Source organism: Labeo rohita, unplaced genomic scaffold (assembly GCF_022985175.1).
Source record: "Labeo rohita strain BAU-BD-2019 unplaced genomic scaffold, IGBB_LRoh.1.0 scaffold_79, whole genome shotgun sequence".
Taxonomy (NCBI): domain Eukaryota; kingdom Metazoa; phylum Chordata; class Actinopteri; order Cypriniformes; family Cyprinidae; genus Labeo; species Labeo rohita.
The window spans coordinates 476,242-494,237 of record NW_026129733.1 but is presented as its reverse complement, the minus strand read 5'-3'; the positions used below and the strand labels follow the sequence as shown (position 1 = coordinate 494,237).

Here is a 17,996-nt window from a genome sequence, read left to right as displayed (position 1 = left end):
ACTATGGTGGCTGGTGTCTCTATTTTCACGTTCCGTACAATAGAATCGCCAATAACTAGAGCACTTTGATCAGGTTTCTCAGTGGGTGCGTCACTGAGTGGGGAGAACCTGTTTGATGTTCTGATCGGAACGGAAGAGCGGTGTTTTGACCCGCGACTATGCCGTCTCACAGTCACCCAGTTGCCCTGCTGCAAAGGCGAAGTTACCGGAACCGAACAATGTACGGGACTTCCTAAGCTAGTCGCATCCAAAGCCATATCTAATGCCCTCACATTCTTACTATCCTCGATTAAAGTTTGGATGCGTGTCTCTAGTTCTGAAATCTTCTCTGTCAGCCTAACTATTTCCCTGCATTTATCACATGTGAATCCCTCGCTGCCGACAGAGATTGATAAACTATACATATGACAGATTTTTGGATCACGTGTCACTTAAGGTGTGGTTGTGAGTACATCAGATAAGAAAGATTGCTGGTATATCTAACTTGCAGAACCTCCTACTATATCATCAACACCGGGAAACACAAGTGTAATAAAATACATTTTATTAACAAAAGATAGACAGGAATAATCAACAACTACTAAATGAATACCACAAATGAAAAAGGAATAAAGTGCATAAGATGCATGAAATGCAGGTGATTAAGTTGGGTGTTGCAATGGCAGAGCTACATTATTTAATGGGAAGATAAACTGAAACTAGTAAGGCAAAGAACCTTATTATGCCTCAAACAAATAAATTAAAGATTATTTGTTTTTCACTGATCAGCTATATAACATCTAATGTAAATTAGAATTCATATACTGATAATATACAACAGTCAAGGACTCTGGAAGAGGTCTAGATAAGTATATTTATGTTCTCTGTGGTCAAGTGAGCAGTCCAGTGACAGTAACTTCTTCCACTGGTTGTGCTGGTAACAATACAGCGGGGAATGGAGCAGGAACCCAACCACGTTCCTAGAAGCTCCCCAACACTGCATGTTTTCCATGTCTCCTTAATCAAACACACCTGATTCAGATCATTGGCTCATTATTAGAGACTCCAAGACCTAAAATGGGTGTGTCAGACAAAGGAGAGATGCAAAATGTGCAGTGTTGGGGGGCCTCCAGGAACATAGTTGGGAACCACTGTCCTAGAGCAGCGTTTCTCATCCCTGGTCCTGGGTGCCCCCCAACACTGCGCATGTTGTATGTTTCCCTTATCTGACAGACCTATTTCAGGTCCTGGAGTTTCTTCTAATGAGCTGATGAGTTCAAACAGGTGTGTTTGATTAGAGAGACACACAAAATATGCAGTGTTGAGGGGCGCCCAGGACCAAGGTTGAGAAACACTATCCTACTGCAAGAAATGGTCCTAAAATCTGTAACGCAGACGTGGCCCTTGAGTAGGTGCAGGAGGTCCTTAGTGTTGAACATGCAGATGAAAGTACCTTGAAGTGAAGGCTTGCTCACTAGAGCTTAACCTTGTTGCAGATGTCTGTACAGTATCTGGAGTCGATTCAGCACTGCACGCAGTGGTACTCTTTGACTGAAGTTCTGTTCAGCACAGATGCTTTGGCACACAGCTGGCCCTGGGGACTGTGCAAGTATGCGTTCTCCCAAGTAAGTCTGATTGCACAGGCATTTTGTAAGTCAGGGTGGACGGAGAACAGCTCCTGCTGGTTGCACCCTGCTGGCTCGCGACGACTTGCTTCTCAGAGCTCATGCTTCTCTCGATACCCCCTCCCTGCTGTATTGCCCTCTTTCACCTTCTTTCTCAGGAGCGTTGCTCAATATGGACATGACATGTAAAACCTGACTACCACTACAAGGCTTCTTTTGGCAAGGGGAAGACCAGAGGTGTAAAGAGTATCTGAAAACCATATTTGAGTAAAGGTAAAGATACCTTACAGTAAAAATTACTTCACTACAAGTTACAAGTAATCAATTCCAAAACAACTTGAGCAAAAGTCTTGTCTGGTCAGCACCAAAAACCTTGTGGGTAGCACACTGACAAATAGGGTCCTTGTGCTTTGGGCATCCTGAGTTTGAGTCCCGGCTCGCTGACCTTTCCTGATCCTATCCATCTCTCTCTCTCCCACCTCACTTCCTGTCTAGCTACTATCAAATAAAGGCAAAAATACAATAAATCTTAAAAAAAAAAAAAAAAAAAACACTAGGGCTGTATCTATACCCTCATTCACTATTCCCTATATTAGTCCAATCATACAGTTGAAAAAAAAAAATGAAAGTGGTGTGACGTGTGGCTAAGTATAGTGTACTATAATCGGAATTTGTGCTCTGCAGTTTACCCATCCAAGTGCACACACACCGTGAACACACACATCTAGAGCGGTGGGCAGCCATTTTTGCTACATCGCCCGGGGAGCAGTTGGGGTTTGGTGCCATGCTCAAGGGTCTCAGCTCAGTTGTGGTATTGAGCGTGGAAGAAAGTGTTGGACATTCAGTGAAATGAATATACTTCAATATACTTATAATTTTAAGTTATTTCGCTGGCAAAAAAAAAAAAAAAAAAGAAAGCCAATATGTTAATGCAGCATAAACCAATATCTAAAAAATTGGAGGAAAAAAAAGAAAGAAAGAAAATATATTCTGTACTGACATAAACATTTTTATTGTTAATTTCTAATTATAGCCTGTCGAGAGCCCAAAGTATCTGTGCTGGTTAAACAGAGAGTTCTACCTCCCCATATGCCGTCCAGGTATGTCACTCCTGACGTAGTGTGTTACAGTAACACATATGTATTATTTTTATGTATGTATTAATTAATTTTTTTTTTTTTTTTTTCAGGAAAACACCTGTGCATAAATTTTATTCTTCCTCTGGAGTGACCAATTTCTTAAGGGAAGTGCAGCCCACCCAGACCCCTTTCACCCAGCCCCTGCTCCCACAAGGGTTTCACCATATCTACACACACATTGAGTATGAGTGTATGTCACCTTTTTTACCAGCACTTTGGAAGTGCACGCAGAACCTGTCTGAAGATGGGAAAGTGGAGTGGACGTCATGTTTCTTGTTCTCCAGGTGAGGGCACACATGACAAACAAGACAAACAATGATGCAGGAGGTGTAGAGGTCTGTATTAAAGAGATCAATTTCATCATTTAATTGTTTTCATGTGATGGAAAATCATGGAGGTTTGTAAGAAAATGAGAGTCAGAGTCAAAGTTCTTTGACTGTAAGATGTAAGACGTCTTTCATTGTAGATGCCAACAAAGTCACACATTTATGTGGATATGCCAATTGTTTGAGCTCTGCCAGTATTATAGGGTGAGCCTCTGAAAGTAGGCCCAAATGCAAGATTTAAGGAACAAAAGTATCAGAAACAGACACATCTATCAGAGCGTCAGCACAAGTACATACATGAGGAAGGAAAAAAATCATACAGAACTCTCCATATGGGCCCTCAAAGTGCACTTTTATTGTCATACTCAATAATCTGTAAAATATTTGAAGAGTTCAGATGCAAAAGCCTCTAAATCCATCCAACGCATTTCTTTCTGGCTACTTTGTATAGGTTTCTATGTAACTACTGGTACTTCTGATTGGGCTGAGGCTGGAATTTAGCGAGTTTGAAGTAAAAGCATTTGATGGACGTATAATATGTGTCAGGAGCATTCACTCACTATCATTATCTCATTTTTGACCGAGATGGCTTTTAGCTGGTTTTGCATCTGAACTCTTCATTTGTCGCTTTTGTTTCTTCTCTTAATTTCTGTTCTTTCTTTCCCTGTCTATGCCAGTGTGTGGGAAGCTGACAAACTTTGACCCTCAGAACCCTTCTGAGACTAACTGGCCCTGGCTGGCTGCCATCTATCGTTTGCCTGTTGCAAGTAAACTAGGGAAGTTAAGTGTGGCCAAGACAATGGGAGCAAACACTGAACTAATGGAAGAAGAGAGCAACATGGATGGTTGGCAGCTTGTTTGCAGCGGAGCCCTGGTAAACCAGCGAAGTGTGGTTGTAGCTGCCCACTGTGTCACAGAACTAGGGAAATTATATCCACTTGACACGGCCAAAATCAGAGTAGTGCTTGGCAAACAGTATCGCAGTGATCTGAGAGTGACCAAGGGACTGCAGCGATTACGGGTCAGTTTAAAAGAACACTAATAGACATCGGGACGCACCTACTTACTAAAAATATTAAAATAATTATTAAACCTAAAAAAGGTTACACTTAATTTTAAGGTGTCCTTGTTACAGTGTAATTATACATTTAAGTACTGAGTAATATTTATTAACTACATGTACTTACTATATGGTAAGGATTAGAGTTTCTGTTTGGAAACACATGTAACAGCTTAAAATGAAGTGTTGCCAAATAAAATGACATTTATTTAAATGAAATATTTTACTTAAAATTAAAACAAATGAAACAAGAAAATACACACACAACTGATCAAGTTTTAAGTTAGTCTTTCTTTAGTCTTGTTTTCTACTGGAACAGCACTAGTCAGACCATTGAAGAATTGCTATTTTCCATAGCTTTTTTTTTTTTTTTTTAACATCTGAATAGTTTGGCCTAAAAGCACGAGACCAGTCTTTTTAGATGTCTTGGGCACACCTTGTCTAGATCTGAGAATGATCCCCAGTGTTCCCTCATGAGTGGATTTGAATTTTAAGAAAGCATTGGTAAATCATTATGAAATTTGGTATATCATCTATACTATGACCTGAAGGTACCTGTAAAAATTGGGGCCAGAACCATATTTCCATCATTTTCGAAACAAAATTTGATAAACAAACGTTATACCTACATTAACTGTTCTTGTGTAATAAATTAACAAATATGAAAGCAAGAAGTACTTTAAAAAACAAACAAAAAAACACTCACTTTTTGCTTTCAAGTTTTTGGTGTGTTTGGCCCTGTAATTGCTGTCATGATTTATTCATTCACATGTCATTCCAAAACAAGCTTTCTTTTGTGAAACCCAAAAGGTGATGAATATCCATTCAATTTTCTGTGAATTAGTTATTATTTATTTACATCTAAATGTTTCCTAAGTTCATGGGGAACATACATTTGAATAATGTGTTCCCAATTTTTGGCTACTACAGTATATTGTTTTGTTGTTGTTGTTGTTGTTTTGTATATCCTGCTATTCATTCCACATCTCGTCTCTGGTCAGGTATCCTCCATCACTCTACATCCAAACTATGATCCCCTGGTGCTGGATTCAGATGTGGCCATATTGAAGCTCCTGGACAAGGCTCGTATTGGAGAAAACGTGCTGCCGATCTGCCTACCAGATGCTCATGATACAGTAGAACCCTCTAGACAAAGGATGGTGACAGGCTGGTCCCTCTTATCTGACCAGAAGGCTGGAAATTTCGAGAAGGCACGTGTGGGCCGTGTGATTCTTGGGGATATTGTTCACTGTGAGCAGCAATATGCCAATTATGGTGTTCCTATCAGTGTGTCAGAAAACATGATGTGTGGGCGACAGGGTTCTGGTGCCGAACAGTCAAACATTTGCCCTGCTGACACTGGAGGGATTCTTATTTTGCCACCAGTCTCCTCTGGCTCCAGTCTGACACCTCCACATGGACAGGACTCACAAGCATGGAAACTTTTAGGGTTGGTCAGTTTTGGATATGATTCTTTAAATTGCAACCCAGAGCTTTACACTGTGTACACCCATGTTGCTAATTTTGTCAACTTCATAGAGGAAAATATGACATAGGCTGACATACAGTATTACATCTTATCTCTGTTGCATTCATATTATATCATTCTATTCATTATAATACTGCATTAATGTATAGGCTACAATACACTGGACTATGCAGTGCACAGATATATATAAGACTTGGACTTTAAACTTTATAGTAACCATTGTAAGGAAAATAGTCCTAAAACAACATAGGGTCCCACTTTATATCAGGTGGTCTTAACTACTATGTACTTACATTTAAAAGGGACATCTGATGCAAAATTCACTTTTACATGGTGTTTGCATATAAATGTGTGTTCGCAGTGTGTTGACAGAACCACCCTACAATGATAAAAATCCATTCGCTTCTGTTTTTTTCCCCCTAGACTTAAACAGTCTCAAATATTAAGCTGTTTTGATTTTCTGAGCAGTATGACGACCTGCCCATGACCACCGACAGACTGTCCCATATTAACATAGTTCCACCCTCAGCCAGTTGTACGCTGTCTGTTATAATCTTCACACTCAAGCAGCTTATGATAATAAATATGTAAGCAATGCAGGTGTTTTGTAGTTGGATGTAAAAGTGAACATAAGAGTCTTCATTTTCTTCCAACATCATGGATTATTATTTTTATATTTATTTATTATTATTACTCTTATTTTATTTATTTTTTATTTTTTTGATGGTAACACACCACTGAATACAAATAAAAACAAAAAATACAATACAATAAAAAAAGAGAGAAGAGAGGGGTAGGGTTAGGGTTAAAGAGAGCAGAGCTGTTTTTGACAAGGTAAAAGGGGTGTTGTTTTACACTGCCATTGAGGAATATTGACCAAAGTATATTGCAGACATTTCATAAAAAGACCCTAAAGAATCATACCAACTTGTGGAAAAATGTCATCCAATGTCCCCTTTAAATTAATAATTTGATGCAATGCACTTATTGTGTACATACATGTTTTTTTTACGTTGTGCTTTTTTTTTTAAAGAATACCTGCATGTAATTACATCTGTAATTAATTATGCTAATTACATTTATAATTACACTGTTGACCCATCCCTTACACCTTAACCCACCCTTAAACTTACCCATACCACCAAGCCTGTCCCTGACCAGAATCCCACCTCATTAGCACCGGAAGTGTTTTGCAATACAATATGAACACAAACGGTACATTGTACTTATTTTTTGATGTAAGTAGTTAAGGCCACCTAATTTAAAGTGGGACTCAACATAGTCCTAAAACAGTATTTCAATGTTTTAGGAAATGGTCCAAAAACACCAACACTGAGCAGCTTCCTACATTCATGTTGGCCCTCAGTCTCTCAGGTGATATTTAATTTGCTTATAAATCTTTAAAATGTACAGAAATTGTAATGTTGTATTTACCATTATAAGTGCTATTGAAAAATGTGTGAAAGATGTATATATTTACAAATATTTTAACATATTTTCTCACTGGGGTAACCCAGCTAAGAATCATAACTCATGTATATGGACTGCAGTGATGTTTTCTCTGATAAGGCAAGTGAAAAACTGAAAGGAAATGTACAGTACAAAAATAAAACTAATCAAATCCTACAACATGTAGTGTGTAAACACATTTTTCTTTCTTTTATGAATGCCACGATTTTAGCTCAAAAGGGAAATGTATATAAATAATTACAATTAATTATGATTAATTACAATTATTTATATCAGCTGCCAGTAGTAACTGTAGCAGAATTAATTTTCCATTAACTAATCTGTTCGTCCAGCGAACATTCAGTAAAATTTTTAAATCAACTCTGAGAAATGATATTTTCTTGGCCACAGAAAATAACTTTCTTAAAGTACCATTGCATTAGAGCATGTAGCTCAAATCGGAATCGTAAAGGGACATTAATTTTGCAAGGCAGAATCAGAATCAAAACTCATGTAATTTGTGCACAAGGGTTTTATTAACGAAGGACCAACACATAACTAATCTAAACAAACAAACATGAAATCACTCATACATTGGGGGAATGGTCAGTGAAAAGCCATTAGAGAGAGACAAGGAAATGACGCCATAAAACAGTCAGTTAACCACCTGAGTGAAACCATCAGTACTGTCTACAGCTTATACTAAACCTCTGTTTTGTTTAGTTAAATGTACGATACTTCCATTGCCTTGGTCGATGAACAAGTGTCCGAATGCGGTCTCGGGTGAAAGTCTTGATGGTTGGAGCAGTGGTGGTTTTGGAATCGCAATCACATTCTTCTGGGTCCAAAGAGTGATGAACTCCAAAGGTGTTCTCGATGGTGACTGGGAGTTTCGTCCCATGTGAAAAGTGTAGAAGAACCAAGAGCTGAGAGGGACCCAGCTGAAGTCCTGTGATCTTTGGGGAATGGAAAGACAAGGCCACAAGGCCTGGTGCAGCTTAGGGAAGTCCTGAAGAGTTCTAGCTCATCCTCCTCATCCTCTTAGGTTCTAAAAGAACCACTGACTGACTGAGGCGAGTCATGAAGATGAATTCCAGGGTTGAGTGAAAATGTCTGGCTCTTTGTAGTCGAGAGCCACAGCTCTATATGTTGGGGCCTGTCAGGGCCGCCGGGCACGCCCTGTGCTGGCTACGCCCTGTGACGGTTCAGGCTCCCCGTGGGTTCCTCCACATGGGCAGCAATCAGAAGATTTTGCAGAAGAAACAAGAGGAGAGATAAGAGTCTCATGTGATGGTTGTGCCTCCAGGAGGTCCAAGAACCAATGGTAACTTTCACCTTTGGAGGGAAAATTTATGACTCTTTGTCTGTGAGCATGGTATTTTGCATGTGTAATTCGATTGAGTGTTGATGCAAAAACTACTAAGGTTTCTTAAAACACTAATATGTTGCATAGGTATCAACATATAATATACACCATCTTTTAGATCATCAAAATACGAATTCAAAGAGACCAAACATGGCTGGTTATACGACTAGTCATCTATTATAACACATGCATAAAACAGTAGAAAGACAAATACAAATACAACAGACAAAAAATAAAATACCGTGCAGTAATACTGTACACAATGACCTGGGCTATGTGTGATAGGAAGATCAAAAAAAAGGTTTGTCTGTGATTGAATAGGAAAGAGTCAATTTCTACAGGCAAATGTAGTGTGTTCTGCTCACATTCCGTCGAGCAATAAGACCCACATTATCAGATGGTTGCCCTGGCAACTGAGCCCTTTTGGAGTGTTAGTTGCTTCGGGGGGTTGTCTCCAGAACCCCAGCATATAGCTGGCTGTTGGGTCTAAAGATTATTTGTTAAATGTAACAAATAACTGTATGTCTGATTGGTCCAGATGCTACATGACAGTTTAACAATATGAGACATAATTACAAGGAATGAATTGCAAGATGCAAGATGATAGTCACTTGAGAAGAAGTCTTGCCTGTGAATACCTGCAATGTTTACAGAAGATTTATTACCTAATTGTTCTAAAAAAAAGAAAGTAAAACACCACCAGGGCGGAGCAAAGGGAGCAGGAGCTCTCCAGGGTGGAGTGGACGGAGCAGAAGCCCTCCAGGGCGGAGCAGACGGAGCAGGAGCCCACCAGGGCGGAGCAAAGGGAGCAGAAGCCCTCCAAGGTGGAGCGGACGAAGCAGAAGCCCTCCAGGGTGGAGCAGATGGAGCATAAGCCCTCCAGGGCGGAGCTGAAGACCTCCACGGCAGAGAAGACAGAGCAGGAGGAGTTAAAGAAGGAGACCTCCAGGCTTGAGCAGACCACCACCAGGACAAAGTAGATTGAGCAGAGTCCCACAGCAGAGATTGGGACCTGGGGAGAATAGAGACAGAAGAGACAGACAGAGAAACAAGGAGAGATGCAGGGAATCCAGTAGGCTTAATAGCAGTTTCTGTGGGGACTGAACAGGTAGACTGTTTATAAGCAGGCTCAGGACAGGACAAGAGTTTGTGGGTGGCCTCTTTGGTTGGCTTGAGTTCATGTTTTGCCTCCAAAACCAGAATGGGGAGAACAGAAAGTTCATACACTGCCTTCTTAGCCGTGGCAATAGGGGCAGAGAGTTCAGTGACAGCCTCCATAGCCATGACAGGAGGAGCAGAGAGCTCATACATGGCCTCCATGGCCAGAACAGAACGGACAGAGAGTTCACAGTTTGGGTGTGTGTTGCCGTGCAGAGAGCTAGAGTAGACGTCTCCATTTTGTGAGGTTCCACAGCCTCTGCCGCCATCTCCAGGGAAACTGCAGCAGGCATCACAGCCGCTGAGGACGCTGCAGTAGACGCTGCCACCTTCAGAGGCTCTGCAGCATAAGCCGCCACCTCTAGGGACTCAGTAGCAGACGGGATGTGACGTGACACTGGACGATCAGACGAGATGTGAGGAGACTCTGGACAACCAGCTAAGATCAGACAAGTCAGACGAGATGTGACAAGGCTCTGGGAGGTCAGACGAGATGTGACGATGCTCTGGATGACCAGCTAAGATGTTACTTGACCCAGGAACAACAGCAGTAACTAGACTTGGCTCATGAAGATCAGCTGTGACTTTGCTTGACTCAGGAACAACAGTTTTGACTTGGGAACAACAGCTGTAGCTTGACTGGACTCGGGAACAATAACTGTAACTTGACTTGACTCGGGAGCAACAGCTGTAACTTGACTGGACTCGAGAACAACAGTTGTAACTTGACTGGTCTCAGGAACAACAGCTGTAACTTGACTTGACATAAGAAGAGCAGCTCTGACTTGACTTGACACAGTAATGGCAGCAGTGACATGACAGAGTTTTGTTTTCGCTGCCATTATGGAAACGGGCTCGGCTGTTGGTGCCATTGTATAAGCGTGCTCCGGTGTGGCCGCCGTTCCACGAGTGGATTTCAACACCGGAGTAGCGATCATTGAACAAGAGTGTCCTGGAGCTTGCGATTGACTAGACTTGGTTGGGACAGCCACGATGTCAAATTTTTCATCCGCAACACCCACTATGAAAGACGAGCCCACACATAGTAAAGGGAAGTCCACGAAAGCAGCGAGAGATGAACGTGGACCCTCACATCTGAGCACAGAACTGAGAGGTTGATTAACTCAGAAAATTTCAATCAAAATACAGTCTGGGAGATCAGAATAGTTTGCTATTGCCAAAAAATCACAAACATGTTGCTCCAGTGATCGCGGGCCTTGTTTTAGTCTGAAAAGTATTCTTGTAGTGTACATACCTGTGCAATGTTCGTTGGGAAAGCTGCTGGATCCTTGTATCTCCGAGTATTCTGTAACGGAGAGAGGGAGACATGAAGCGGGCGGATCCAAATGCAAAGCTTTATTTACGTTAGACAAAGACATAAACTAGGGACCTAGGGAACTACTCCGTAAAGATGCTAACACAATACACAATACAATCCACAATACAATACTCGGTGAAATGCAGGGGGAAGACCAAGGCTTATATAGAGAGTCTAATTGGGTACAGGTGTGTGCGTGTAATCAGCACAAAGGATGATGGGAAACGTAGTCCGGGGTGTGCCTGTTTATTGGGTTACAGTTTTGCCTCTGCCTTGGATTGTTTGCTGGAGCTCGACCTTGACTGTTTAATAATAATAAAATAATTTGCCTAAGGTGCTAAACCATTCAGGGCTTTGTAAGTAATTAGTAAGACTTTGAAATCTATACAATGTTTAATGTCCTGGGATCAGCAAAGGCGCCGGCGGGAGCACCTGCATATTTTCCAGATGACAGCGAAAAGAACTTAAAGTGCTTGATCAATTTTGATTGGACACATAAAAGTAATACATCACCTGAATCTGTAAAGGGGTCCATATCAACAAAACTTTGTGCTTTTTTAAAATAAAGAAAATATACAAGGGTGCCCTTTCAGTCTTTTCAGCTTCTGAGAATATCCTATTAAAATGCGTCACTAAAATGAACTGAAACTCAGCGAATACATGACACACAGACATGAGAGATCTATAGAAAGCTTGAAATGTCTACTTTTAAGTGAGGTAAGTCTTGTCAAAAACAAATATTCTGTGTTAAAGTAATCTGTATGAAACCAACATGATGTCCTGTTTTTCCCCTAATTATCTCTAAATAGAAACCAGTTATTTTAAATAGTAAAAAAAAAAATCTGAATGTTACTGTTTTTTGCTGTAGTTTGGATTAAATACATGCAGAAGCAAAAGAGGCTTCTTTAAAAAAAAAATAATAATTTTTCAATTTCACTGTTCAAGAACTTTTGACTGGTAGTGTATATACCTATATATGTCACCATGTTCGCTCCGTCTTTGTCAGATCATTAGGCGCGTTTCCATTACAGATTTATGCAACACTTTGGCGATATTTTATAAATGTTGATAAAAAAAAGTATTGTGAAATTACAGTGTTTCCATTAACCGGTGTTATGAAAAAATTTAATTTGTTTCTCTCGCGATAAGTCATGGCAACGGACTTTGGTGGGATTTTATGGTAGCAGATTCATTAATAATTCACACATGCGTGTCCCAATTCACATGCATGAAAAAAAAAAAAAATATATATATATATATATATATATATATATGTAGAGAGAGAGAGAGAGAGAGAGAGAGGGTTTGCACCGACGTCACGTTCTGGTCAGTTACCTAGATGCGCGGCCATTGCGGCGATACTCATATGTAAACAGAAGCATTGATTGCATGGTTAGTGTACCACTGAAGATGTTGTTCTACTAATTTATGCTGTCTAAACTACGGAAAATGCGTAGAAGCTGCTAAATCATATAGAGAAGAACTTATTAAGCAGGAAAGGTCGTTTTATTTTGACAAACTAAAGTTAATACAGGGCTCAACGCTAAGCAGCGATAGTGTTTCCTTGGTTACTGCTGTACACAAAGCTCCCCTACGCTGCTTTATAATGCCTCATACAGATGCTAGATGAAAAGAAAAGGCCATGTAAACTTTTCTGAAAATAGACAGTTCCCCTCAGAGACACATTCATATAAACTCCTACCCCCAATTCATTATTATGGATTTCTTCCAATATTTCGTGCATCGTGAACAGTGAGAGTGATCTGACTGCTACAGTATTTTCTCCTTTTTATGTCCGTCTTCAGCTGTTAACGGCCTTTTGCAGACTAAATATAATAATAACGTAATATTTCCACACAAATTATATGTTGGAACACGAATGCAGTGCAGTGAATTTACGACTTGCACGGGCCACAGGGCATGAACAAGACACTCAAAGTGCTTGCTTTTTAATTCCATACGAAAGGCGTATTTATCATCCATTTTTACTTTAATACAAACGTGTATTTTAGATTTTTATAGAAATACGACAACAATCACATATCTCACTCCTCCCACGCCGGTCAGTCGTACTCTTTAGCCAATCAGATTTGAGCCTGTCGATTGACCAATCATAACCCGCTGTGGGCGTGCCTACCTTACGTTACGTCATCAGCGCGAGTCCATAGTTCCAGTTACGATTCAGCTGTTGATCGTCTCATTTAAGGTAACTAGCCTAGTAAAGGTGTATTGTTTTTTATTGCATGCTTCCTTAAAATTTGGAAGTAAAATCGGTTGTTTAGACATTGTGTGTATTATGTTTTAATATTTATCGATTGTTATGTTTATTTAATACAGAATCATTCACGTGGATACCATACCACATTAAGATATTAAGACTGTAAACTCAATGTAAAGCATAAAATAAGGTTTGGACAGATGGGGCATGTAAATAAATAGAATGAAAATAAATAAATGAAAATATGGTTTTAAGATATTATTTAAGTAGTCTCTTGTGTTTTTTTTTTTTTTTTTTTTTTTTTATTGAAGACAGGAAAGAGCTGTCAGAGCAGAGCTTGTCTTGTGTCTCAAGTCCTGCAATGGCACGCATTCAGTTGATGGCGATGTAATAACATGCACACATTGTAAACCATGTACATTTCATTTAAGTTTGTTTATGCTGCAGCCTGCAGATACTATTTGTTTCCAAATTGTGAGGCTGATGATGTACAAGTAGCTGCTGAAACACCCATGACCCTGCTGATCCTTGCTTTTTATGATCAGTCTGTCTTTGTCTGACCAGCATAAATTCCACAACTGTTACCAAGCAAATACAACTGCTGCTAACCAACATCATCTTGTGTATTGTAATCTCAAAGATTTTTTACATCACAACTCAACATAAGATTAAATATGGTTAATTATAGTAATATAATATTAAAAAAAAAAAAAAAAAAAAAAAAAGAAAGAAAGAAAGAAAATGAATGTTGATTACATTAAGAAATTAATGCATAAAGGTAAAGTACATAAAAGAGATAAAGATTAATGTGAATGAAGAGGTCTGTAACCGTCATCCAGATGTTGTTCCAAAGTGTTTAAATCCTGAAAAATGCAAGGAAAATGATTAGTGTGTATTAATTAAATATTGCATCCACTTGCACAATTGGTTAGTACAAACACACTGTTATTCATACACTGAGTTCTTGTGAGGTCTAGTCATCATTACATAAAGCTATGATAATAAAGGCAGGGTCAGTGCTAAGTGGGAGCTAGACTGGGTAGTGGCCACCCAGCGTTGCTAAACAAAAACATGGCAATGAACAGAATTCTTTCTTCATTTTGACCAATATACAGGACATTGTGGCTAACACAAAACAGCTGCATCTTTGGCAACACTATCTGTTTTCAGAGCAGCCGCTGGCTTACACTGGTCACGTTAACAAGTGTGTCTAAATGACCGATTTTACCTCCAAATTTTAAGTAAGCATGCAAGATAAAACAATACACCTTTACTAGGCTAGTTACCTTAAATGAGATGATCAACAGCTGAATCTTAACTAGAGCTACGGACTCGCGATGATGACGTAGCATACAGGTAGGCACGCCCACAACGGGTTATGATTGGTCGATCGACAGGCTCAAATCTGATTGGCTAAAGAGTACGAGTGACCCGCGTGGGAGGAGTTCGCTGCCAGGAAAGTCTCAAAAACACACACAATCTAAAAAAAATACACACGCAAAAAAGGCTATTCACACACTCACAGTCCGTGATACACAATTTTTGTACACAGTTGTACATCTGTGAATTGTGTTTTGCAATTGTGAAACGTATTTTATGAATTTATATTCTTATTTTGTTCATGTGAATTGATTTTTGTAAATATATATATATATATATATATATTTTTTTTTTTTCGTGCACGTGAATTGGGTTTCATGCATGTGAATTGAGACACACATGTGTGCATCGTGTCTTTTGCATGAATTATTAATGAGTCTAATCTGCCTCCATAGGATTTAGACAGATTTTGGCTTTATTTAATTGAAAGAGGCGCATGCGTGTGTCTTTACAGAAGTATCTTTACAGAAGCTCTTCAGAAAAGTGTGCGGCGCTGCTGGTATAAACATAACATCAGCTCCGGTGGCCGTGTCGGAGCCGTTACGCGTCGCAGGTGCGTGCAGTGTACACAGTCTAAGCATTAATATCAGGGAAAGCCCCTTATACTTGAGAGCGGCTACGTATGAAGTGTTTCTTGGAATTTATATAGTACATTGAAGAATGATCATATGACTTTTTACATATGCCATGTGACATGTAAATGCGAAAAAGTCGTTTCCATTGCAATTTTGCAAAATATTCTTTTTTCAAACTGCCTGAGAAACCATTAAAAAAAACACTGCCATAAAAACTTTCTTGTGATATATGGGAGTTTTTTGCAAAATTGACGCGTTTCCGTAAGGCGTATTTTCAATTTGCAATTTCAGTTTGCGCATCTTGAAGGGTAATGGAAATGCAACTAATGTGATGCTCACGTTCTTTTGTTTTCCCGTGCAGTTTCTGCAGTCTCCCGTTTTCCTCTGTTCAAGTTTCATGCCACTGTTTTGGATATTTTGGGTATTGCACCCACGACGTCTTGACTCTTCTTGTTTATTTGTTTGTTTTTTCCTAATAACTGCAAGTGAATCTCATCTTATTTTGTGTGATAGTTAACTATACATTCTAAATAAACTACAGACAAAAAATATATGCATTTCTTATGTCCACACATTCTCGAACTGCCTTCTATTCTAGTGCTACATTCTAGCACTTCCCTCTCAGCCACACACCTGACTGAAAGGCTCATTATGCAGCTCACTATGTGGGTCTTTGTCTTCTCAGGTGTGAATCCCAGCATTATGCATGATAATTCACGCCTCCTCGCATATGCCCTTTCGAATCAAAAAACTTTTTAAATCAATATATTGTTTTCTGTGAAAGAGCTGAACAGAGTGAGTTTCACATCATTTTGAAGCAAGAACTCTAGGCTACAAGAGTTCTCAAAGGTCTTGTGAACAAATGTTCTCTGTGTTTTATGCCCTTATTTCAGTGACTTATAAAAAAAGTAGTTTTTCACTAACCACGCATAAACGCTGCTTTCTCAAAAACACAAACATGCTGCTCACATATTATTGTAGCCCAAATTGTGCTGAATACAGTGTTATTAGACTTCAGCAATTAAAATGTTTTGAAGATTCTGAAGAAAAAAAAAAAAAAAAAAAAAAAATTCAGGGCAGGTCAAAAGTTCTAAAGGGCCCCAAAACAATAGGGAGGTTAATAGGAAGCCAACAGTGTTGACACAACTGTAAGAACTCTAGCTGCTTGCATTTTGGACCAGCTGGAGTTTGTTTATCAAGCGTGCAGAACAACCAAATTCACTTTTCTGCATTTGAACTGTTATGCCCCGATTTTATGTCTAGGGAGGGAAGGTACGTAACAGAACAAAAGTTGGCATTGTGTGTGTGTGTGTGTCAGGCATTCACCACAGCCACCCTCATCTGACACACACCCGGTAGCTCCACCCACGCGTTCACAATCACCCGAATTCTAATCTGGATCACCTGTTGCTCGTTGAGCCACGCCCTATAAAACAGGACTCTCTGCCATTGTCACATTGTCTGGTCTACCGTTCACATGCCTTGTTGCTCTCTCCGTCGATGCTGTGGCGTGGCTCAACTACTGGACTTTGGGACTACTACATCTGCCAAAACCACTCAGTTAAGAGCCTCATTACTTGTTCGATGCTTTTGTCTTTTTTAAAGACGTTAAATAAATGGTTGAATAGTATTGCTACTCATCTCTCGTCTCTTCCATCCCCTTGTGTGTGCGTGAGTGTGACAGAAGACCAGACCGCCAACAAGAAATACACAGCATGAGCACCGAAACACCCGCCATTACTAACCCGTTCTCCGAGTTGGTGAATGCCTTGAAGGCGGCATTTCAACATCCATCGACGCCGCCTTCCGTCTCAGGATCTCCCATGGCCATGCCCGCAACCTTTGCGGGAGAGGCGGCTGAGTGTAGCGGTTTTCTGCTTCAAGTGGATCTCTTCATCAAAATGCAACCACTACAGTTTACATCCGAGGACACAAAGGTGGCATTTCTCATCTCCCTCCTGACCGGTAAGGCCCTGCTGTGGGCCAAAGCTATCTGGAATGCTGACAATCCCATCATCCATTCATACGAACAGTTTACTAATCATTTCGCCGAAGTTTTTAGTACAACAACAGGAGAACTCGCTACATCGGATCAACTCTTCCGGCTACAGCAGGGCACTTCCTCGGTGAACCACTACACTCTGCACTTCCGTACGCTGGCGGCGGCTAGTGGATGGAATGAGAAAGCGCTGCTTGGAGCCTATAGACAAGGCCTCAATCCCGATCTTCGAGCGGCGATGGCGCTATATGACGACAGCATTGGATTAGAGGCCTTTCTACAACGAACCACCAAGGTCGCCCAGAACCTAGCCGCCTGCCAGGCACCCATTACCGCTCCTCAGCCTGCCTCGGTGGCTGCTTGTCATCCAGTACCAGAACCCATGCAAATCGACTCCACTCGTCTATCACGCACCGAACGGAACCGCAGGATCACAAATGGATTATGCTTATACTGTGGACAACCTGGTCATCTCCTCCGTCAATGCCCCATCAGACCCCCACGCCCCGTGGTGAGTACCCTCTGTACAGAGGTGGAAATATCTTCTCTCACATTACTACCCGTGACGTTGCATACTTCTAATGTTTCGCTATCTGTTTCTGCGCTGGTTGACTCCGGCTCCTCAGGCAACTTCATCTCTCAAGAATGTCTGCAGCAACTGCAACTGACTCCTCTACCCCATCGTCACGTGCTATCTGTAAAAACTATCCAAGGAAAACCACTGGGGCGTGGGAAGATACGACATTCATCACCCATCATCACTCTGCAAATTGGTCTGTTTCACTCTGAGGACATCAGATTTCTGGTACTGGAGGATTCCACCGCCAGCATCATCCTGGGACGTCCATGGCTGCAGCAACACCATCCTGAACTCAGCTGGGACCCATGTGACATCCTGCACTGGAGTGACTACTG

The 17,996-nt window shown here is 40.6% G+C and overlaps 1 protein-coding gene across 1 annotated transcript in view; it reads left to right on the top strand.

The window, feature by feature from the left end:
* The window catches only part of pamr1b (peptidase domain containing associated with muscle regeneration 1b), a 137,942-nt gene extending 130,695 nt beyond the window's left edge, over positions 1 to 7,247 (top strand). Inside the window, 5 exon segments of the mRNA XM_051104763.1 lie at positions 2,638 to 2,704; positions 2,794 to 2,944; positions 2,946 to 3,027; positions 3,747 to 4,090; positions 5,131 to 7,247. Coding sequence (XP_050960720.1) covers positions 2,638 to 2,704; positions 2,794 to 2,944; positions 2,946 to 3,027; positions 3,747 to 4,090; positions 5,131 to 5,685 — 1,199 coding nt within the window. The 3' untranslated portion in view covers positions 5,686 to 7,247.
* Positions 7,248 to 17,996: the final 10,749 nt, after the last annotated feature.